This window comes from Cetorhinus maximus, chromosome 24 (genome assembly GCF_964194155.1).
Source record: "Cetorhinus maximus chromosome 24, sCetMax3.hap1.1, whole genome shotgun sequence".
Lineage (NCBI taxonomy): Eukaryota > Metazoa > Chordata > Chondrichthyes > Lamniformes > Cetorhinidae > Cetorhinus > Cetorhinus maximus.
In genome coordinates this window covers 6,332,957-6,357,254 of record NC_135902.1, presented here as the reverse complement: position 1 = coordinate 6,357,254, position 24,298 = coordinate 6,332,957, and the positions used below count along the sequence as shown (strand labels likewise).

Sequence of the window (24,298 nt, the reverse complement as noted above, 5' to 3'; positions counted from 1 at the left end):
ATCAAGGTTGCGAACAGACTGGCTTAATCTCAGACTTTGCCAGTAATGGAGCTAGCCCAATTTTCTATAAATTTATATTAATTGGTGAAAAATAAGGAGATTGCGATTATGCAAATGCCCTTTTTGCCCTGTTTTCGTTCCATGTACTGATACCTTTACACAATTAGGGGGAAATTGTGCCAACATTTTATGCATAAGTTTCACCACTGCATATTTTATTCCCTTAATATTTTAATCTATTAATAGTGATTTGAGTTTTTACAACAACAACCTTTATTGATATAGCACCCCTAACATGATAAAATATCCCAAGTCACTTCACAAGAGTGTTATAAAGCAAACTTTGACATATAAGGTGATATTAGTGCAAATGACCAAAAGCTTGGTCAAAGAAGTAGATTTTAAGGAGCATCTTGGCAGCTGAAGGCATTGCAACGCATGGAAGAATAATCAAAAGCAGGACCCACGAGGCTGTAATTACAGAAGTGCAGATATCTCAAAGGATTGTCAGGTTAGAAGAGATTACAGAGAAAAGGAGGAACAAAGCCACGAAGGGATATGAAAACAGAATAATTTTAAAATGGGGCATTGCTTAACTGGGTGCCAGTGTAGGTCAGCGAGCATAGGACTGATGGGTGAATTGACTCGGTGTGAGTAAGGACATGGGCAGCAGAGATTTGGATGACCTCAAGATTATGGAGGGTAAAACTTGGGAGCTGGCCAGGAGTTGAGTCAAGAGGTAACAAAGGCATGGGATTCAGCAGCATTATTTTTATTTGTTCATGGGATGTGGACGTTGCTGCCTAGACCAGCATTTATTGGCCATCCATAATTGTCCTTGAAAAGATGGTGACTGAATTGCTAGGGAAGGCAATGTAGTCGGTAGCTAGGAGATGGAGTGTGCAGTGGGGACCGAGACAATGGTTTCAGTCCTCCCAGTATTGGAGGAAATTTCTGCTCATCCAGTACTGGGTGTTAGACAAGCAATCTGGTAATTTAGCGACAGTGGAATTGAGAGAGGTGGTGGTAAGATAGAGCTGGGTATCTTCAATATACATGTGAATAATTACATTGTGATTTTGGATGATCCTGCCAAGGGGCAGCATATAGATAGAAAATTGGAGCAGGCCAAGGGTAGATCTATGGGAATCAACAGAGCTAATGGTACAGGAGGAAAGAAGCCATTGCAGATCATTCCCTGGCTATGATTAGATAGATAAGAATGGAACTAGGTGAGTGGAGTCCCACCCAATTTGACGATGGTGGAGAGGTATCTAAAGAGGATGGTAGATCAGTGTATCAAAGACTGCAGGCAGGTTAAGAAGGAGGAGTAAGCATAAGTTTATCTTTGTCACCATCACATAGGATACCATTTGTAACTATGATAAGAGCTGTTTTGGAACTGTGGCAGGGCGAAAACCTGATTGGAGGGATTCAAACATTGAGTTCAAGGAAAGATGGGCTCCGATTTGAGAGGCAACAGCATGTTAGCAGATAATGGAGAGGAAGGGAAGGTTGGAGATGGGGCTGTAGTTTTCAAGGACGGTGGGGACAAGGTTTTTTTGAGGAGAGGGTGATGATTTTGGATTACTGGTACTGACATATAGAGGCATAAATGGGGACACATTGTATTCAGTTTTATGCCATATGGATTTGGCCCCCTACTTGTGAATTAGAATAATTGGGATGCAATTTTGTATTCCATGATAGTTTACATGCTGTTCATTTATTCATGCTAAATGCAAGCTTATCTTGAGGCATATATACTTGTTTCATATATTGGTTGTGAAGAAGGAAAGGGAGCTTGAGAATCCAACTCCACTTTGCATACAGACTGTGGTTTAGAAGACAAGTGATAGCTTGAAAGCCATGTCACAAACAGTAAGCTCTGCTGTTGCTTTAAAACTGTTTTGGTGTTTTGTAGGGACTGACACTCAACTATATTAGTGCTGCTGTTAGAACTTCATATAGTTCCTGTGTAACTGAGGAACTTGAAATTTTAAAACATTATATTAGGTTGTCAGAAATAGTATTTTGTAATTTTTCAGTATAGATTATTGTGCATTAGATGTTCAAGTCTTTTATAGTTCTGTTTCTTGTGTCTGTACTTCCTCTACTGGACAAGATGGGTTATGCTGAAGGCTACTCATAGGCCTATGATCCATTGTTATCAGGCAGCTAAAGAGTTTGTCTTTATACAGATTCTTAGTGTTGGACTGATTCCAGTAGTTCATCTTCTTTTCCTTACTGGCTAATGGTAATCACCCATTCTTAGTCCATTGCAGCATGGGTCCAGATAATCCTGTTTTTCATGCTGACAAACATTACATTTGTTGCTTAATACCACCTCCTTCATCACATGAACTGTTTGTATGTACTCTGAAAGATGTTCCTATTATGGTAGCGTTTATTCATTGATCTATTTATAATTGCGAAGCCATTGTTTCAGACAGGGAAAAAGAACTCCCATCTGATTTTGACCAATTTCCTCTCATTGAACCTGCCGTACATTCTTTTTGAAATGAGCATGTTTGGAGGTCTTTTGTGGGTTAGTTTATAATTTTCCTCCCAATGTTGGAATGATTGCAGTTTGTAGCCTAACTCAGGAATACAGCCTGAGGAAATACCTGAGTTCTCATTGGGTAGGAATAAATGAGCTCTTAACCCACTGGCATTAATCCTGAATTCAAATTGTAGTCTCCTGGATGGTATTTTAGTGTTCCAAGGCTTGTATGCGCGAGAGTGGTTTTGATGGCTCTGATTTGACTTTTTTTTTGTCTTTCAGACCTGGGAGACTCGTTACATACTTTTGTTGTGGTTATCCATGACCTGCTTGCTCCCGTTTGATATGGCAAGACTTGATGGTAACAACTCGACACTGGCAGCACAGTCTAGGACACCAACTATGGATCGGATTTTGAATGTAGCAAAGGTGAGTGCTGTGATTCTCTGCTGTGTTATCATTGTCTGTTTTATATATTACAACTGGGGTTTCATTTCTAGAGGAATAGAGTACAAAGACACAAGAAACTAATGTTATCACACTGGTGTAGTTCTGGTGTAGTCAAATAAAAAGAATGAAGAAGAACTCTGGAGAAATTGCCAAAATGGTTTACGAGGATTTACCCAAATGGAAATGTTAATTTCTGAAGGATGAATAAGGAGGCTACTTTTTCCTTCGAAGGCAAGAAACTAAATATGGTGGAGGAATGAACTTGAACTACAGATACATGAATCATTGAAAGTGGCAACACAAATTGGCAAAGCCATAAAGAGTGAAAACTTAAATGGGCAGAATGTGGGACTGGATAAAAAACTGGATTTAAAAAGTAGGAAACTAAGATTTGAGGTTGGAGGAATGGAGTAGGCCAATGGTCAGTGCTTAAATTCTACTGTTTCTTCTCTGTATCTAAATGCAGAGAGAGAATGAGAATGCATTTAAGAATGAGGATTTTAAACTTGGCTGCAGAGCCACTGTAGGTTAATGAGAACTGAGGTGATGGACAAATGCAATTTTGTGCATGACATGATATGTGGAGCAGATATTTGCACAAGCTGAAGCTCATACATGGTGGAGGATGTGAGGTCAGCAAGCAGATTGAGTGGTTCAGTCTGGAAATGATGAAGGCGTTAATAATGTTTTAGACATTGCAGAATGATATTTGAATTATGAGACCATAAGACGTAGGAGCTGAAATAGGCCATTCGGCCCATTGAGTCTGCTCCGCCATTCAATGAGATCCTGGCTGATCTGATAACGCTCAACTCCATTTTCCTGCCTTTTCCCCATAGCCCTTGATTCCCTTACTGATGAAAAATCTGTCTATATCAGCTTTGAATATACTTAACGACTCGGCCACTACAGCCCTCTGTGGTAAAGGATTCCACAGATTCACTACCCTCTGTGAGGAGAAATTCCTCTCTGTCTTAAATGGGCAACCCCTTGCTCTGAGATTATGCCGTCTAGTCCTAGACTCTCTCACAAGGGGAAACAATCTCTCAGCATCTACCCATGCTAATATACTACCCCCAACACCATGGGCTCTTATCTTATTAAGTAAACTTAGGTGGGGTAGCTTATCAAATGCCTTTTGGAAATCCAAATGTATTACACCTACTGGTTCCCCTTTATCTATCCTGCTTGTTACCTCCTCAAAGAATTCTAATAAATTTGTCGGGCATGATTTCCCCTTTATGAAGCCATGCTTGGCTCTGCTTGATTATATTATGCATTTCTAAATGCTCTGCTATTATATCCTTTATAGTAGACTCTAACATTTTCCCAACGACAGATATTAAGATAACTGGCCTATAGTTGCTTGTTTTTTGTCTTCCTTTTTGAATAAAGACGTTACATTGGCAGTTTTCCAATCTTCTGAGACTTTTCCAGAATCTGAGGATTTTTGGAAGATTACTACCAGTGCATCCACTACCTGTGTAGCTACTTCCTTTAATATTCTAGGATGCAACCCATCAGGTCCAGGGGACTTATCTGCTTTAGCCCCATTAGTTCCCCTAGTACTTTTTCTCTAGTGATAGTTATTGTATTTATTTCTTCCCCACCTTTTACCCCATGATTATTTTGTATTTTTGGTATGCTATTAGTGTCTTCTACCGTGGAGACTGATACAAAGTATTTATTCCTCTGCCATTTCAAGGTTCCCCATTATTATTCCAAAGATTAAATTATGAGGAGAAATCACACAAAGTGGGGTTGTACTCCCCGGAATTGAAAAGATTAACACACGATTTGATTGAAGTTTCCAGGTTATTAACGGAACTGATAGTTCCTCTCTTTCTAGCTACCCTTTTTCCCCTAGTTGGGGAGTCAAGGACAGGCAGTGCATATGTTAGAGCCAGGCCTTTCAGGAGTGAGGTTTGGAAACACTTCCATGTGCAAAGGATGGATAAAGTTTGAAACTCTCTTCTGCCTACAGCAAAGGATTCTAGGTTAATTTAAAATTTTAAATCTGCAATTGATAGATTTTTGTTAACCAAAGGTATTAAGGGATATGGGGAAAAGATTGGGTATGTGGAGTTAGGTTACAAATCAGCTGTGGTCTCATTAAATTGTTGAAGTGGTTCAAGGAGCTAAGTAGCCTACTTCTGTTACGATGAAGAGGTTGAGATTGGGGCAGAGGCGAGTAATTGTTGTAGCAGCAAAGGTAAGTGGTTTTCCTGCTATAGAGTATCCTTGTGGCCTGAATCTCGTCTTTGTGTAGAGCAGGATGCTGAGATTGCAAACAGCCTGGTTCAACGAGAGATGATGGTTGAGGAGGGGAATGGCATCACTATCCAGGGAGCTGTGTTTGGCAGGGGTTGAAGAAGATGCCTTTGGTCTCCCCACTGTGGGGCATGAGGAAACTCAAACACATCAAACTGAAGTTCACACAAGGAGTTTAACAGATAAGGGCTTAGAGGTAGTTGAGAGGTAGTGTTAGATATCATCAATGTACATGAGAAAGCTGACATTTCTCTCTGCAGTATATTATAGTTGAGGTGGTGAGGTGTGTGGTGGGTGGGTGGATGGTTAGGATATATCCTGGAATTGGAGGGGTGGGATTCAGAAAATGATAAGTGCAAGAAGGGAAGAAAAGCTGTTTCTCAAGATGTTCTGGCTGAGTTTGCATAGGTCGGAAGTGGAATTGTGCAAACAATTCAAAAGAACTGGATGTTGGAGAAGCATGGTGTTGATTGTGTCACACACTGTTGACAACAACATCAGGAACATGGGAGTGAAAGGGGATCCAGGGTGCAGGAGGTGGGCATAATAGATGTGATGAGCTTGGAGAGGGTAAGGTGTTGATTGGTGGGTCAGGTAGGCATGGCTGCTGCAAGAGAGACAAGAATTCAGGACGAGAGTGACGGGGAAGCCAAGGTCTCGGTGTTGTGATATGTTAATTATATTGATAAGATACCTGTGTATTATTTAAGTATCAAGAGCACTCACAGAGAGACTATTAGGACACTGAAGTAGAAGGCGAAATATGCAATGCTGCATTCTGTAAATAAACCTATTACCAAGAAAATAATTTGCGTCTAGTTTCATACTTCACCATCTGACTAGGGACCTATTAACATAGGGAGCAAAGAGATGGGTAGGAAGAAGAGGAGGCAGCTGCGTCTTATGTCTTGTTGACAAACAAGTCAAAGAGCTCCTCACGCTTGATGTTTTAGGGAGAAGGGGAGAAAGGGGTTTGAGGGGTTTCCGCTTTGCAGAACACCTTCGGTCTGTCCGCAAGTATTACCCAGACCTCCCTATCGCTTGCCATTTCAACACTCCACCCTGCTCTCATGCCCACACGTCCATTCTTGGCCTGCTGCAATGTTCCAGTGAAGCTCAACGCAAACTGGAGGAACAGCACCTCATCTTCCGACTAGGCACTTTACAGCCTTCCGGACTGAATATTGAGTTCAACAATTTTAGATCATGAACCCTCTCCTCCATACCCACCGCCACTAGGGCTATCTGTACCTTGCTCGTCCTGCTTTCTACCCTTAATTAGCACATTCCTTTAGATAATATCACCACCTTCAACACCTCTTTGTCCTTTTGTCTGTGACATCTTTTGGTTATCTCCACTTATCACTGGCCCTCTATCCAGCTCTTCTTGTCTCCCCCCCCCCCCCCCCCAACCTTAAACCAGCTTATATTTCACCTCTCTTCTACCTTTACTCAGTTCTTTTGAAGGATCATTCGGACTCGAAACATTAACTGTGTTCCTCTCCGCAGATGCTGCTAGACCTGCTGAGTTTTTCCAGGTATTTTTGTTTTTGTTTGAGGAAGTAGTTAGTTGTAGAAAAAGGCACCTGGGCTAACCTTTACTCTCCAGATGATCCCGGTGGTTTGGCTGAGGAGAGTGAAGCACCACAGTGCTTGACATGGTCAAGCCAGTCGGTTTAATAGATTCCGAGGCCAGCTGTGTGCTTGGTGTGGTCAAGTTTATGTACTTCAGCTTTGAGGGAGTGAAGATGAGAACTATACAATGGAAAGGTCAGGCATGGAGGTAAATAGAAGCAAAATACTGCAGATGCAATGAGTCTGAAATAAAAATAGAAAATGCTGGAAAAACTCAGCAGGTCTGGCAGCATCTGTGGAGAGAGAAACAGTTAATGTTTCGAGTCCGTATGACTACTTCAGAGCTAAAGAGTAGAAATGTGATGGATTCTACTCCTTAGCTCTGAAGAAGAGTCATATGGACTTGAAACGTTAACTCTGTTTCTCCCTCCACAGATACTGCCAGACCTGCTGAGTTTTTCCAACATTTTCTGTTTTTATTATGTAGGTAAATTGTTTTGCTGCAATGAAGGGCTCCAAGGACTAAGCTGAAAGGATGGTTAAGCAAGTCATAACAGGTGTGTGAAGTCAGAGGCAAGGGATTTTTGAATTTGAGCGTGAGGTGTAGGCTCCTGGGAGTTTTCGTACAGCTGGATGTTACACATTATGTGGTATTGTACAAAGATTTGGGCATATGGGTCGAGAGAGATCGATCAGGAAATATCAAAGGATAGCCCTGTTAGAATTTGTGGACGTGGGATATAACTGAAACATGGCAATGACATGGGTAGGAAATTTTGTGAAGAATGATATTGAAGGATGACAGGACAGCGGTGAATTCAGAGGAAAATTGTTTGAGGAGTTGAAGTAAAGATAGAAGCCATTGAGGATGAGGAGCTGCTTGATGTAGAAGCTTAAGGAAGGAAGGGTCAGTGTGTGGCTGGTGAGGTGATAATGATGAACAATTTATAGGAAAGAGACGGAAGAAGATTGGATGCATGCTGATGAGAAGTTACCAGAGGAATTGGGGGAAATATCAAGTTGTGAATTAACATTGCTCCTTATGCATCTTGACTTCCCAAAGTACGCTCATAACCAACAATTTACCTTTCAATGTAATTATTGTGATTTATGTAGGTAAACCAATTTGTTCACAGTGATATCCTACAAAGAGCAAATACAGTGAATGGCCAGTTAATTAGTTTTTGATGGCATCGATTGTTGGCCAGAAGACCTGGTGAACCTCCTGCTTTTCGTGCGGACATCTTTTTTTGCCAACTGAAAGAGGCAAAGAAGTTAGCAGCGTTCCTATTAAACCAGACTACTATTTCGTGACCTTAGAAATAGTGTGTGGGTGGAAGTTGGCTTGGCTGTTGCATTCACTGTTGAGGCTCACCACCTAAAGAATGGCCAATTGTATGAGGTGTTCGAAGATTCTCAGCGCCTATGAAACTGATGCCAGCTTCCAACTTTCAGGATTGGAGTGCGGAAAATAGGATTAGTTCTGTGCTGCATGTCCAGCTTCGTGATAGCAATTCTCAAGTGTTCACACCAAAAATTACCATCTCTGTAGTTCTGCGCTTCTAGTCTGATATAGCAGAGATTAGGACTTTCCTCACATTCATTACTTTTGGTACATTGTAAGACATTTTCAGTGAATGATGGAAATTTTGTTTTCATTCTAGTCTTACCTGACAGTCAGTGACAAAGCAAGGGATGCTGCTGCTGTCCTTGTATCCAAGTAAGTGCATTAAAGTACTCATTATTTAGCTGTTGCTTCTGAACGCTTGACAGTTTTTCATGTTGAATTTTACAAGAGCTTGTGTATATGTGAATATAATAAACATGGAGCTAAAGAAGGTCTTTTACATTAGCACTTGTACAGAACGGCTTCATCTTATGAAGATTAATTGTGTTGTAATGGGGAAGTAGATTACTTGTTACTGTGAGGAGCCACTATATGAAGAATCATCATGCTGATACAAGAACTCATTACCTTTATGAGAGTTGGAGTAGATTAGTCTCCTTCCCACTGTGTGCAATGATTTGACACTGGAGCTTCTGAGACAGCAGGGGATGGTGTACAGAACAAGGGGACTAAAAGAAAGGGAAGAGAATTGAAGTGTATATTTTTATAGGCAGAGTACAGACCGTACTCAACCAGCCCACACTTGTAAAACCCAAAACAAAATGTCTACTGTTAGTTGTGGTTCTGCCATTTGGCAGCATTTGCTGAACAATCCTGAGTGCGCAAGTAGCTGTGCTAACAATCAATTTAAGATAATCAGTCGAACTTGTAATGTAGCTCATTTAACTTGCTAGAATCGAGGTGCATTCATACACAGGGGCCTGTTCTCTGTAAACAGAACAAATATGTTCAAGCCTTCCACCTTTTTGGATTACCTGGGAGCCTGGGGAGCCCGTAATTCCCTGTTGCTTTCTCCATGGTAACACCTCAGCCAGTCAGAGTTGCCTTGCCAACCAATCAGCACTCCTTTTCTCCTGTATTATAATTGTTCTGATCGGTTGAAACCTGGCAGTTTATCCCGATGAGTACAAGGCAAAAACTTCGACAGAATGTCTCTCTTTTTCAGTAATATTTATACTTTTTAGTTGCTACATTGGTCTTCAAAATTGATGTTAGATTGTTGACATGAGTCCATTGTTTTTCTACTCGTATAGTGAAGAAGCTGGAATATTCTGATGAAATCCTATCACATCCACCTTGCGCTCATAACTTTAATTTTCACTGACGGATAATGGTGTGACAGGAGTTAGAGTTACTTATTCATTTCTCTATTCCATAAAGAAGGATTGTGAAATACCAACATGAACAAGATTACCATCCCCGTTCTGTTGTTATGAATATGGATTCTTCCTTCTGCTGCAGTAATAGGGCATATGGCTTTCTGCTACTGAGACAGCCTCAAAAACATCCTGATCAAGGGCCACCTGTGGCATTAAATTCGTCACAAAGCTTGATGAGGATCTGCAGAATCCTCCTGACTTGTTTTTTTGTCAAGTGTATTCAGTGACAGCCCTAAGAACTAGGCAGTATTTGGGATAATAACAAAAAACTACTGCGGATGCTGGGAATCCAAAACAAAAACAGAATTACCTGGAAAAACTCAGCAGGTCTGGCAGCATTGGCGGAGAAGAAAAAAGTTGACGTTTTGAGTCACTCGAAACGTCAACTCTTTTCTTCCCCGCCGATGCTGCCAGACCTGCTGAGTTTTTCCAGGTAATTCTGTTTTTGTTTGGGATAATAGACTGGTGACTATTTGCAACAATACTGAAGCTCCTGTGCATGTCCAGAAGATGTGGAGGAGGGTGCTACATTCACGCTAAGGTACGAAGGAATGCAGACTGCAACAAATCTAATTTAGGACTTAAATAATGTAACCAACTTAAATGTATTAAAACAAATGTCATCCTAATGGCCATTAGTTTTCAGTAACTGTATGTTTTTAATTCACAATATAATAATGCTGCAACAATTTTTGAAAGATTAACTATCTTTCAGTGCAGACCTTTGGTCTAAGACAAATCTTGTTGGAATAATGTAAGAAGCACAGTTTAGGAGTTGATGGTGTAAATCATAGACTGGTGAAATCTGCCACACAGTGGTAGGATGTGGAATTGCAATGGTCATTTTTTTTCTTTCTCTTCTGCCTTCAACTTCTGCTGAAGCGAAGGGTGTCAATGTGATGTGCTCACAAACGCCACCTAATGTTCTGTTGCAGAGAGGACTCAGTAAGGGCATGGAAGCAGATCGTGTAGCATAAGGGGACTGAAGGAATGGGAAGAAAATTACACTGTATATTTATATTTTTAGTTGCCATATATGTGTGCTTTGTAGTTGACAGTAGACTATTCATGTTAGTTCATTGTTTTACTAGTCATTCAATAACATTATCTTAACATCAGTTGAAGATGGTGTGACAGATGATAGCATTTCACCAAACCTATTAATTTCTCTTCCATAATGCTGCAGGATTGCAAAATACCAACACAAGCTAGTGTACCATTTGAATTCTGATGCTATGCTGTGGTGCTGCAGGTTACTGAAAGTATTTGGATTCTTCTTCAAACACTTGATGTCCAGAAACTAATGATAGAGTTCAAGTTCTTCATTTCTTAATCCTCATCTTCATTATGTTATTCAGGGATTTACATATTTTTAATTTCTACATTTTCATTGCATTTTACACTTGCAACTCTTCCCAGTTCTGATGAAAGGTCCATGACCTGAAGCATTAACTCTGTTTTTCTTTCTACAGATGTTGCCAGACCTGCTGAGTATTTCCAACATTTTCTGTTTTATTTCAGATTGAGGAACAGGCAGAAAGTGGAATTAAGGCCACAATCAGATTAATTTACTGAATGGCAGAGCAAGCTCGAGGGGCCATATGGCCTACTGCAGCTCCTATTTTTTATGCTTTTATTTCCAGCATCTGCAGTATTTTGCTTTTGGGCTTTCAGATTTTTAACTGATTATAATCACTTTCGCATGGAAAGTTGTTTAGTACGATGTGATAGTTTGTGAAATTGTTTTTACATAAATGGGATAGCAGTGTTTTTGTTTGTTTAAATGACCATCTTGTGCCAAACTTCCCTGTTTTTCATTTGACATTGGGTGCCAGTCTGTATAGACACAGTGAGCTTAATGGTATATTATAGAAGTGGGGGACTGATTATCTAGATCTACTTCCTCAGAATAAGAAGTTGGATTCTGCCACCATATGGTAGATACAGTTTTGTTTGCGAGAAAGACAAGTCTATCGTCAGTTGCACTCCTTATAATTATTGACTTACGCTCATCCCTGAATATTCTCACATGTCAACATTAACTCTCGCATGTAGCTTAAAACAGTTGAATTTCATGATTATCAAGTTTAGTGTTTGACTGATGGATGAAACTTAACCATATTGTATCAGCTTAGTAGGAGCAAGACACAAAAATAAGGATAACGTACACATAGACCTATTATTCTGTGTAGATTGTCTGTCCATGTTTTATTCTCACACTGGTGGGTTCCTGATAAATCTGCTCAAGCTAGAAATCTGAAAAAAATTGAAAATGCTAGAGGTGCTCACGGGCTCACCAACATCTGAAAAGATAACTTGAAATTTTAGCTCCAGTACTTTGTCAGAACTCTTCTCTGAGGACCCCAAAGCATCGGCATCTGAGGTCTGGTGATGGGCCTGCACCTGCAAGTTAACCTATCCCATCTCTCAGATGCTGATGGTTATTGTGCGCAGTTGTTTTTTTTTTAATTACAGACAGTTCCTTTTTATTTTGTTGGCATTAATCAACTTCTAGGATAAAAACACAATGTTTTCCTGTAACTAAAAAACATTACACTGAAAGCTGAAAAAATGATGAGCTTGGTTTAAAGATAAAAATCCAAAACTTGAGGTTTTACAGTTTCTGAGGCCGATTTGTAATGTTTGAGGCACTTTGTTCATCAAAGCTAGTTAAAAGGCTTCGTAGTATTTAAAAATTAAGCAATTCGATAGGTTTGCAAAATTGGGAAAAACCGCAAGACTATTGTTGGTGATTATTTTAATAGTTCAAACTGATTTTGTTTTGAATTGTGGTGACATTGCATTTTTTACTGTTAGTATGTTAGTATTTAAAAAGTGTTTATAGAATTAGGCTCCAGATAATATAAATCAGTGCAGCATCGTTGTACAGTTGGAGTGTTTCCTTCGCATCCTCAGATTCTTGAATTCAGGCTGAAATGCCTGTAAAATGAAGCTGATGATCGCCGGAGTTCTGATTTTTGTTCTTTCTTTATGTCTCTATATTGACGTGGGTGCTGTTCTCCAACCTGCTTCTGATTAATGTAGATTAATATAATACAATATACATTAATACAATACAATGTACATGGGCATGTGAAAGAAATAAAGAATTATTAATTATAAATAAATGTAAATAAATAAGTGTAAAAATAAATAAGAAGGGATCGAGCAAGGGAGTAGGACTGACTGGATTGCTCCACAGGGAGCTGCAATGTTCTCGATGGGGTGAATGGCCTCATGTGTCGCAGATGACTGTGACTTTGCTCCAGCTCCACTCTGTTTCCTTGTGGCTGGCAATGTATTGACTGTAGAAGGGGCATTTTAATCTGGAGGAACACATGGGTTCTGTGGGGTGGTTGGGGGGGGTGGTGGTGTGGGGGCAAGGTAGAGGTGGTTAAAATGGACAAAAAGGTCAATACATTGGGAAACTGGCTCTAAAACCTGACAACTTCCAGCTTTATCTGGAGTGTGTTAGGGTACTTTTCTTTATATTCATTAATGGGATGTGGGTATAGCTGGCAAGGACAGCATTTGTTGCCTCTCCTTGTGTGTGGGTGGGTTGCCTATTAACATCCACTAATTGCTCAATTAATACAATATTTCTTTTGACCTTTAAATGTAAGAGTGCATTCATGGATTTCTGGCCTCCTGAAACTCACCAGCGAAGGTAAAACATGAACACCGTAGTAATTGAGGGGGCTGAATCAATCTGAAGGAAATATTGCAATAAATACATTTTACTTAACTGCTAGTGGCTAAGTGTTAGTTTGCAGTACTTATGCTAAAAGATTACTTTTTACATGTCTGAGGTTTTCCCAAACAGATCGGTGGGGGGTGGAATCTGTCGCTTTAGTCCTGGGTCGGAGGCCCAATCTAAGGCAGCCAATGTGATCACCACCAGGCTGCTGTTTAGAGACCTGTACCAGGGCAGCAGCAGCTCGCAGGAGGCATTACCCATGACACATAGGGCAGTATTTTGCCCTAGGTTGGCGGGTGGGCCCCACTGGCTCGGCGGCGGGCGGGCAGCCGAACTCCACCACTGAAACAGGCCCGCTGTCATTTTGAGTGGGCGGGCCAATTAAGGCCCGCCCAGCGGCCTGCCCGATGGGAAGCGCTATGCACTTCCTGTGCTGGGTGGGGGGGGGAAAGCGATTCCCCATCTGTCAAAGTGCGCTCTTTCACGCATGCGCAAGAAAGAGCGCACTTCTCCCTGAGACTAAGTGCTGTCTCAGGGAGATCATTGAAAGTTTTACAAACTTAAAAAATAGAAAAATAAAAAATTATTAACATGTCTCCCTCATGTGACAATGTCACACAAGATGGGACATGTTAATAAATATCACATAAAATTTATTAAACGTTTTTAAAGCAGACATGAAACCTCATCCCGCCAGTGGATGAGGTTTTGTGTTTTTTCTATTGCCCGATGGGGCTCCTGGCCTGCCCGCCAGCCTTAAGGTTGGACGAGCAGGGCCTTTAACTACCTTAATTATCCTGTCAATGGCCTTAATTGGCCATTGACAGGTCGGCGGGCGGACAGCTGATTTCGCTGTCCGCCCGCCTGCCTCAATATTTAAATGGACCGGGATGGCGTTGGGGGTTCCTCCCGACGTCATCCCGTGCCATTTTCCTGTCGGCTAGCGGGCCCCGCCCCCAAATTGCTGACGGGAAAATTCAAGCCATAGCATACAGTCAAAGGCCGTGTTTCCGTGGTGTGTCCAACTAGAAGTGTCTCCGGAGAGTCGGTGGTTGCATCAGGTGATCACAGACATCAGCCTCCTGGAAGAAGATCTGTTGCTTTCAGGACCTGGTGGCCGTGCATTACCATTTGTTTTTAAACTCACCGCTGCCCTCAACTCTTTCACTTGTAAATCCTTCCAGGGCAATACTGTTGACACCCAGGATCTCCCAGATGGTGGCTTGCAAAAGCATACAACAGGTAAACAAGGATGGCTTGTTTGCCGATTATATCGACTTCACTTGTGAGTATGAGAGTTTGCAGCTGTAGCTGGCTTCCCCAGAATCAGGACATCATCAACTGCACAGACCCGGCAATCCATAGACCCCCAGATCCACCAGGAGTATTAGTCAGCCACCAGGGCTTCCACTCCATCAATGTGCAGCTGGTGTGTAACCACAAAAAGTTATTTCTGCAGGTGTGCTTATTTTATTCTTCCACGGGATGTGGGCATCGCTGCCTGGGCCAGCATTTATTGCCCATCATTAATTGTCCTTGAGAAGGTGGTGGTGAGCTGCCGCCTTGAACCGCTGCAGTCCATGTGGTGTAGGTACACCCACGGTGTGTTAGCAAGGGAGTTCCAGGATTTTGACCTAGTGACAGTGAAGCAATGGTGATAGGATGGTGTGTGGCTTGGAGGGGAACTTGCAGGTGGTGGTGTTCCATCTGTCTACTGCCCTTATCCTTCTAGGTGGTAGAGGTCATGGGTTTGGAAGGTGCTGTCGAAGGAGCCTTAGTGAGTTCCTGCAGTGCATCTTGTAGATGGTACACACTGCTGCTGTTGTGTATCGGTGATGGAGGGAGTGAATGTTGAAGGTGCTGGATGGGGTGCCAATCAAGCGGGCTGCTTTGCCTGGATGATGTCAAGCTTCTTGAGTGTTGTTGGAGCTGCACTCATCCAGGCAAGTGGAGAGTATTCCATCACACTCCTGACTTGTGCCTTGTAGATGGTGGACAGGTTTTGGGGAGTCAGGAGGTGAGTTACTCGCCACAGGATTCTTTGCTTCTGACCTGCTCTTGTAGTCACAGTATATGGTTAATCCAGTTCAGTTTCTGGTCAGTGGTAATCACCAGCGTATTGACAGCGCCATGATGTTTTTGTGTTGTGGCAGTTCAAGTTCTTTGATGTCTTTAGACCTTCTAGCAGCATTAAGGGGTGGTTGCTAGGAGATGATGGAAATCCATTTCAGGCTTCGCTGATGACATCCATTAGAATCCCAACTGTTGAAATTTACCAGTGCGACAGTGAAAGCCATTTGGCTACCAGATGCTTGATTGCAAAAGCCATGTCATGCTGAAGATGTATTTCAGTTACCTAGACAGTTCTAAAGGCACCTTTCAGTATGCATCACCAGGGTGTCCAGAATGGGTGTGGTGTGCTGTGCTCTGCACAACATTGCACAAGTGTGGTTCGGGCCTGCAGGAGGAGCATGGCAAAGAGTTCAGATCCTGCCAACGATTCCGAGGAGGAGCGAGGAAGGGAAGAGAAAAGTCATGAGGACGATATGCAACCCGGCTGTTAACATTGCTGCCAGAGATGCCCTTAATAGTGCAAGGCTCTCTTAGATTGTACCCCTGGATCATGTTTGATGTGACTTTGTGCCACGGATCCTGCCACCATTATTTGTTCTTGCTCACTTGTTTCGAGGATGACGTCTATTCAGGGTTGTGAGTATCTGCCATGGGTCTTCATGTGGTTGGACAGGCCAATTCTGGACCCACAGAGCTTGAAGTTACGTGAAAAAAAGATGATTTATAACTTTAAAATAAATCATTTATTGAGACCATGTTGAGAATTTACAATGAAATGTATGTTAATTTTTTTGCCCTGGTTATTACATTTCTCTTGCCATTTCACGTGAACTGTAAAATTATCCAATGGACAAAGCTCGGTGGTTGGTGAATGTACATTTTATCCCATTGGTTCTGGGGGCTGCCGTAACCTGCAGTAGTTTTGCGAGGATGTTGTTATTTGCTGAAACTTGAGACAGGGACACTAGTGGGCAGTAAAAGTGCCATAAAGGCGATTGGAGTTGGGTGTACGTCTAAAAAGAATCTTTGAGTCATGTTGATAACTGAATAGTTTTTACGTTAGTTGAACGTGCATGATTCTGATTGATTTGAAAGCAGGAACATAAGTTTTCATGGAGTTACATGTGCACCAATTAGTCAAATACGGATCATTGGTTCCCTCTGTTGTTTATTCTATTGGTAGATTATAGCAGAAAGGGAGGAAAAGGCTTAAACTTTTGCAATAGAAATTAATATATTTTCAATACAACTCTTGTTCCCTTTGCTGTGTGCAGTTAGACGGGTGGAAAGTGATTTTTTATTTTGGGCACAAATGCCTTTTGCAAGGCACCAGAACAAGCTGAATTTATCAAATAAAATATTGAAAATAATCCTTCCCAATGAGTTTGGCTTTGCCATCTTCCCGTGTAAGTGGAGTACAGTATTTCATTGCCTCCCAAGGGAGACGAGTCCGAGTATTTATATTCCTTGTTGCTGTTTGCATCGATACATTTTATACACGGCATATAAGTAGGTCCCCATTTTCGGAAGGATTTGTCAAAGTTTCAAAGGTCGATTTATGCGCTGTAAATTACGGTAGCTCGTATTACTCAGCTCACAGTTACAATCAGTTCTGGTAGATTTGGCCATGTGCAATAATAAACATTTAGCACCACCTAGTGGGAAAAGACCTTGACAATGTCACAAAGTTTGACAACAGGAAAAGAAATAAAATAAGACCATAAGACGTAGGAGCAGAAGTAGGCCATTCAGCCCATCGAGTCTGCTCCACCATTCAGTGAGATCATGGCTGATCTGATAATCCTTAATTCCACTTCCCTGTGTTTTCTCTATAACCCTTGATTTCCTTACTGATTAAAAATCTGTCTATCTCAGCCTTGAATATATTTAACGACTCGGCCTCTACAGCCCTCTGTGTTAAAGAATTCCACAGATTCACTACCCTCTGAGAGAAGAAATTCCTTCTAATCTCTGTCTTAAATGGGCGACCCCTTACTCTGAGATTATGCCCTCTGATTATAGACTCTCCCACAAGGGGAAACAACCTCTCAGCATCTATCCTGTCAAGCCCCCTAAGAACCTTACATGTTTCAATATGGTTGTGTCTCATTCTTCTAAACTCAAATGAGTATAGGCCCAACCTACTCAACCTCTCCTCATAAGAAAATCGGTCCATACCTGGGATCAACCTAGTGAACCTTCTCTGGCCTCCAATGCCAGTACGTCTTTCCTTACATAAGGGGACCAAAACTGTTCACAGTATTCTAGGTGTAACTAGTGCCTTGTATAGTTCTAGCAAGGCTTCCCTATTTTTATACTCCATTCCCTTTGAAATAAAGGCCAACCTTCCATTAGCCTTCCCTATTACCTGCTGAACTAGTATGCTAGCTTTTTGTGATTCTTGCCTGAGGACCCCCAAATCCATCTGTGCTGCAGCTTTCTGCAGCCCTTCTCCATTTAAATAATATTCAGCTCCTCTATTCTTCCTGCCAAAGTGCATAACCTCACATTTTCCCACATTATATCCCACCTGCCAAGTTTTTGCCCACTCATTTAACCTGTCTATATCCCTTGTAGACTCTGTCATCCTCACCACTTGCCTTCCCACCTATTTTTGTGGCATCTGCAAACTTGGCGATAGTACATTCACTTCCATCATCCAAGTCGTTAATATATATTTGAAATAATTGTAGCCCCAGCACTAATCCCTGTGGCACTCCACTAGTTACAGGTTGCCATCCTGAAAATGTCCCCCCTATCCTAACTCTGTCTTCTATTAGTTAGCCAATCCTCTATCCATGCTAATATACTACCCCCAACACCATGGGCTCTCACCTTATTAAGTAGCCTTATGTGTGGTACTTTATCGAACGCCTTTTGGATATCTGTTACCATCTGCTGGTTCCTCTTTATCTATCCTGCTTGTTACCTCCCCAAAGAATTCTAATAAATTTGTCCTATATGATTTCCCTTTCATGAAACCATGCTGACTCTGCTTGATTATATTATGTATTTCTAAATGCTATTACATCCTTTATAATAGACGCTAACATTTTTGCAATGACAGATGTTAAGCTAACTGGCCTATAGTTATCTGTTTTTTGTCTCCCTTTTTGAATAAGGGTGTTACATTGGCAGTTTTACAATATTCTGGGACTTTTCCAGAATATAAGGATTCTTGGCTTTTAATATCCTATGATGCAACTCATCAGGTCCAGGGGAATTATCTGTGTTTAGCCCCACTGGTTTCCCTAGTACTTGTTCTCTAGTGGTAGTTATTGAATTTATTTCCCCCCTGCCCACTTTTGCCCCTTGATTATTTTGTATTTTTGGAATGCTGTTATGTCTTTTACTGTGAAGATTGATGCAAGGTATTTACTCAACTCTTCTGCCATTTCCTGGTTCCCCATTATTATTTCCCCAGCCTCATCCTCTAAGGGGCCAACGTTCACTTTGGCCTCTCTCTTCCTTTTTATATATTTAAAGAAGCTCTTATTGTCCGTTTTTATTTTACTTGCTAGTTTATCCTCAAAGTTTAATTTCTCCTTCTTCAATTTTTTTGGTCACCTTTTGTTGGTTTTTAAAGCTTTCCCAATCCTCTGTCTTACCACTAATCTTTGCCACATTGTATGCTTTTTCTTTCAATTTGATACTGTCCTTAACTTCCTTGGTTAACCATGGTTGGTTTATCCTCTTCCTAGAACCCTCCTTTCTCACTGAGATATATCTTTGTTGTCAGTCACGAATCCAACCTTTCGTGGATGGAATATCGACATGTCAACTTAATTAATCTGGTATTCTCATTCTCTTGTTTGCACATGAATGTATATGTTGTGGGCATTAGTCTTTAGATGATAACAAATGAATGGAGTAAAGTTGTGGTGTGTGATATTCACTTCCAGGCATGTTAAAGTGCATTAACAAAACTAACGCTCACTCCTGCGGGCGTGGACCTCTTCTGGTTAAGCCAGTTCGAATTTCATAACTTTTTTTGCCCCATATCTGATGGTATATTGTGAACAATACATATTGCGCAACTTAGATACTAGCTCGACAACAATGCATCTTATCATTCCTTCATTACTATTAGAGACATGAATTTTGAGGTTGTAGATCTCCTGGAAAAATAGAGTGCTTCAGCTTATTATCTGGCTTGTAAATGTTTTACTGAAGCCAGGTTAGCTCACTGGGCTAGATGGCTAGCAAGTTTAGCGCTAACAGCACAGGGCTGGATCTCTGTTCCGGCTGAGATAGACTGTGGGCCTGCCTACTTGCCCTACCCGTAGTAAAAACAATCATGGCACTTTGTGATTCGGCAAATAATTGACAAGGCCCAACCTTCAGGTGGAGAACTCAGGAAGAAGAAATGTTTTTCGGTGTGTTCTTAATCCTACTGGAAATAAAGCTGAACCAGAGTTAATGTACCTGCACAGGAAGCACACTTACAGATTTCCTAAGTCGGGGGTGGGGAACTTTTCTCTTACTGAGGGCCACTCGTATGTAGACAAAATCAGTCATGGCCGCGCACACATAAAAACCAGCTTAATTTTTTCTCGGAGAGAATACAGAAATGTTCAGCTCACCCACTGCTTTAATGCAATGGCTGAGTTTGCTTTTCCTTAATGAGCCTTGTTAAGCCTGCTGGCACTGATGATGTTGCTACGTGCAACTGGCCTTTCTGCCTCTCGGCAGGCGGCGGGGGGAGCTGGCCGTATTTCAACAGTTCTCGGGTGATAGGGTGGGATGTGTGAGGCTGAAAGTGGTGAAGATATATGCATCATAAGCACACGATGAGATTTCAAAAAAATATCGCGGGCCGCATGAAAAAGTGCAATAGGCCGGGGGTTTCTCAGCTCTGCCTTAAGTAATGAAATTGTGACATTAGCTACAAGGGAAGAGGGACTGAGTAAAGGCCAGCTATTCCTTATTCCTTATGTCATTTGTGGCTCAGTTGGTAGCACATCTCCCTCTGAGTCACAAGATTGTGGGTTCAAGTCCCACTCCAGACCTGAGCACCAAAATCAAGGCTGACACTGAGTGCAGTATTGAGGGAGTGTTGCACTGTTGGAGGTGCTACTTATCAGATGGAACATTGAACCGTGATCCCGTCCCACCTCTTTAGTGGACGTAAAAGAGGACATGGCATGTTTACAAAGAAGAGCAGGGGTGTTATTCCCAGTGACTTGGTCGATACTTATCCCGCAATCAACAAAACAACCAAATTATTTGGCCTTTATCGCATGTTGTTTGTGGGAGTTTGCTGTTTGTAATTTGACTGTTGCATTCTTATATTATAACAGTGGCTACGCTTAAAGTAGTTTTTGGCTGCAAAGTGGTTTGGGACAACAGGTGGCCATGGAAGGCGCTATATAAATGCAAGTTTTTTACAGAGAAGAAAGCTTTATGACAAATCTAGATTATAGCACATTGGAGGGTATTTCTCCTTGTATCTGACACTGATTATATCCTATTAGTGGCGATTGCTAAAGTTTGAAAAGAAATATTTTACCTGAAATAAGCTTGTTTTATAATGTTAGAATATTTCCTGCTCTGTGATGTTAGCAAAGTCAACTCTTGTGGAATTCTCACCCCTTTGTCTCTTTGACGTGGCATGTGATATAAGACTAGACGTCATGACCTTAGGATTTCTTGTCAGTTGTTCCTTTAGATGTAACTAAAGGTTTAAATAATTAAGCATAAATTCTTGTTTTCAGAAATAATAATTTGAGTTATTTTTTTGTTCTGAACAGGTTTGTGACTCGCCCAGATGTTAAAGAGAAAAGATTGCCAGATTTCTTGGATTGGATGCTGACCTCACTATCTAAAGCTGGTCAGACAATGGAAGGCATGGTTGTGATAGATGGAATGCTTCAGGCTCTGGTAAATACTTGAACACATGGGTCACCTTTTAATTAGATAAGTTTACATATTGAATGTTCAGGGCTATTTACTTTCCTGTGCAAAATATTGCAAGGCATATTAACCTAAGAAATATGAGCAGGAGTAGGCCATTCAGCCCATTTAAGCCTGCTCTGATTGTGGCCTCAACTACAATTTCCTGCCCGTACCATATCCTTAATTCTCTTGTCAATCAAAAATCTGTCTAACTCAACCTTGAATATTATGTGGTGATAAGAAAATATGTACCTTTTATGCCTTCCCTTTCACTTCAAAATTATTCCTTTTTCTCTTCCTCCTTTGGTTTCCAGATACCCTTCAGTAGAACAGTCAGATGACCTCTTCGACCCTACCTTGAGCAATTGTTTGACAGGTGTGCAAAAGTGGCACGGGTTGATTTTTCCTCTGTTTGTTTCTTTTCTTATATTCCTAACTGGGATAAAGCATCAGTATCAAATGAGGAACGTGGATGTAGTTTGGCATACTTGCCCCAGAGTTAGAAAGTTACAGACTTGACCATATAACCCAGGTTGACATTCCAATTGTGGTTCAAGGTACAGTGAGATATGACTTGAGTGAGGATTTCTCCAACATTGCTGCCTCAACCACCACCACCAAAAACAGAGTAGTTGGTAATGAATGATTCGGAAGTTCCATGTAACATGGTATAAAATGACTTCATCTGCATAGTAAATAGAGACCTGAACCCGATAGACATCCAATAGAGATGAGACTATAGCCCATGTGTGACAAACTTGATGACTATTCATATTTAATGTTGCACACTGATGGTATGCAGCTCTTTTTAATAAACTGAGAACTATGACTTCTTAAGAATTCTATGAATTGTTTGATGTACTTTAAATTTTAATACTTAAATGTCACTCAGAATACTGCTCAACACAATAGGGTATGATTCACTCTAGTTGGGCAAGACACCAATACTATAATTTAAGATGGTCCAGAATGCATGAAAACTATTTTCCCTGGAAGTGTAATGTGAAATGGCAGTTATACAAGTAGCGCCTCGGGGAATCTGCTGCCAAAGTACATGTACCAAGTTGTTGTGCTACATTTGACAACTAGATATTGACCATAAATAGTGAAATATGTTCCTTATTCTGCATTGTCAAAGATGATGGCTCAACGCTGACTGGAAAGTAATTGCGTCTCCAGGGACTTCTTGCTTGGTTATTTGAGATTACAGGAACTTTTTTTTTCTTTCCCTATACTCCTTTTTGTGATCTATAGCTTTTAAGACTTTTTTATTGGATGAATGGGCAAGTACATAATGCAGAAGGAGATTATGTCAATCATCTTTCACTGAAAATGTCTTCATTATACTTTGCAGTCTTGCCCCATAGTGCCCAGGTCAGAGTCTGACTGCTAATCTAAATTATAGCTTGAGAAAAACATATCAGAGACATCCCAATCTGCACCAAATTCCCAGGTTAGCACTTGCACTTCATACTTCTCCCTGGATCATTATCATTTTTTTTGTCCTGAAAATAACGTTTCATGCCTAACTAACGGTTGCAAAGATTCAAGTAGTCCTCTGGTACCTTGCTGAAGAGTCTTCTTCATGTAAAGGCCTAGATTTTGAGTGTCAGCAGACCCTAACCATCCATGCAATTATTGTGGAGGATTGCACTGATATCCTGTCTCTGAGCAAAATTTGTCTCCCTGATGGTGATATGTAGCCCCTTATCAAAGTCTCACACTTGTCTGTACTTTCCAATACCTGCTCTGCACAAACTTCCATGATGGTGACATATCTTTTCTCACCAAGCCACACCTTTCTCTGAGCCCTTACTCCCCTGGTACTTTCTGCTTCTTTGCGCACCTCAACCTGTTTTGCTCATCAAACCCCAACTTTAAGATCCTTGATATATACTGTCCAACTATGCACCCCAACCCAACCCCAAGTTTCTCCCTGAGGCATCATCCCTCAACCCCTGTAGCTCAACAGGTCCTCATTCTAGGTGATTTCTGAGAGTTCCCATAGCTCGCTCCTCTGAATCCACTGCATCTCGTTCCTAAGCTATTCCTCCATATGGTTATCTTGCTCAAATTCACAGTCACCATCTTAACCTCATTATCTGTCTGAGAGTGTGGTGGAGGCAGGTTCAGTTGAAGCATTGTAAAGGGAACTGCACTGTCATCTTAAAAGGAAGAATGTGCAGGGTTACGGGGAGGAGGTGGGGGAATGGCATTGGTTGCTCATTCGGAGAGCCGGTATGCAGATGATGGGCCAAATGTCCTCCTTCCTTGTTGTAACAACTCTATGGCCTGTATATTACTGTGGTCTTGATTGCAGTTGAGGCCGTTTCTAACCACTTGTAACCAGGGTTGCCCACTCTGTTTGAACATATTCCAGGATGTTTCATCCTGTTCCTCACTTCCCTGCTGCACTGCTCCCACCATTGATCACCCAATACCTCCATCTTTTGGTGCACGGTCTTCCCTTGCCAATTGGAAAGCAAATAGACTATTTGTTACCTCTTGGATGATTCTTGATTCCTCTGATTTTTTTGTCCCTGTTTTCAGCATTGCCTTGGAGGTTAATCTTCAATTCCTGGAGCCTATCAGGCAGTCATGGAGGGTTGACAACCCTACATCTATCCCTCACCTACTTGATCCCCAAACTCCTTCTACAAGAGTGACTGCAACACTGATAATTACTCATTACGTATTAAAATACTTTCCTGTGTTCTAATTCATTTGAAAATCAAGCTCTGGCACTAGAAAACTAACAGGGCTATTACACATGACATTAAGTTCTTCTGCTTACTTTCTTGATCAAGTGCTTTCCTGCTAAGTACCTTTACTAACAAATGTTGCAATGAGAGGAGTTTTATTGTTTTACAACACAATCTTGTGTTATTTCCACCTCTGTAACATGCTCACTACTACCCAACCTAAGCCTTTAGCTGCTGAAACCCTTGTTTTTGTTAGTTCTATACTCAATTACTCAAATGCCCTTGTTGGGATCTCAGCTTCGCCCAGTGTAAATTCCAGCTTTTGCAAAACTTGACTGCTCGCAT

The 24,298-nt window shown here is 41.3% G+C and overlaps 1 protein-coding gene across 1 annotated transcript in view; it reads left to right on the top strand.

Annotated features, from left to right (window-relative positions):
• The window catches only part of tbcd (tubulin folding cofactor D), a 270,699-nt gene that overhangs the window by 15,247 nt on the left and 231,154 nt on the right, over window positions 1-24,298 (top strand). Inside the window, exons 5-7 of the mRNA XM_078570695.1 lie at window positions 2,786-2,932; window positions 8,464-8,519; window positions 21,107-21,236. Coding sequence (XP_078426821.1) covers window positions 2,786-2,932; window positions 8,464-8,519; window positions 21,107-21,236 — 333 coding nt within the window. The remainder of the gene's footprint in view (window positions 1-2,785; window positions 2,933-8,463; window positions 8,520-21,106; window positions 21,237-24,298) is intronic.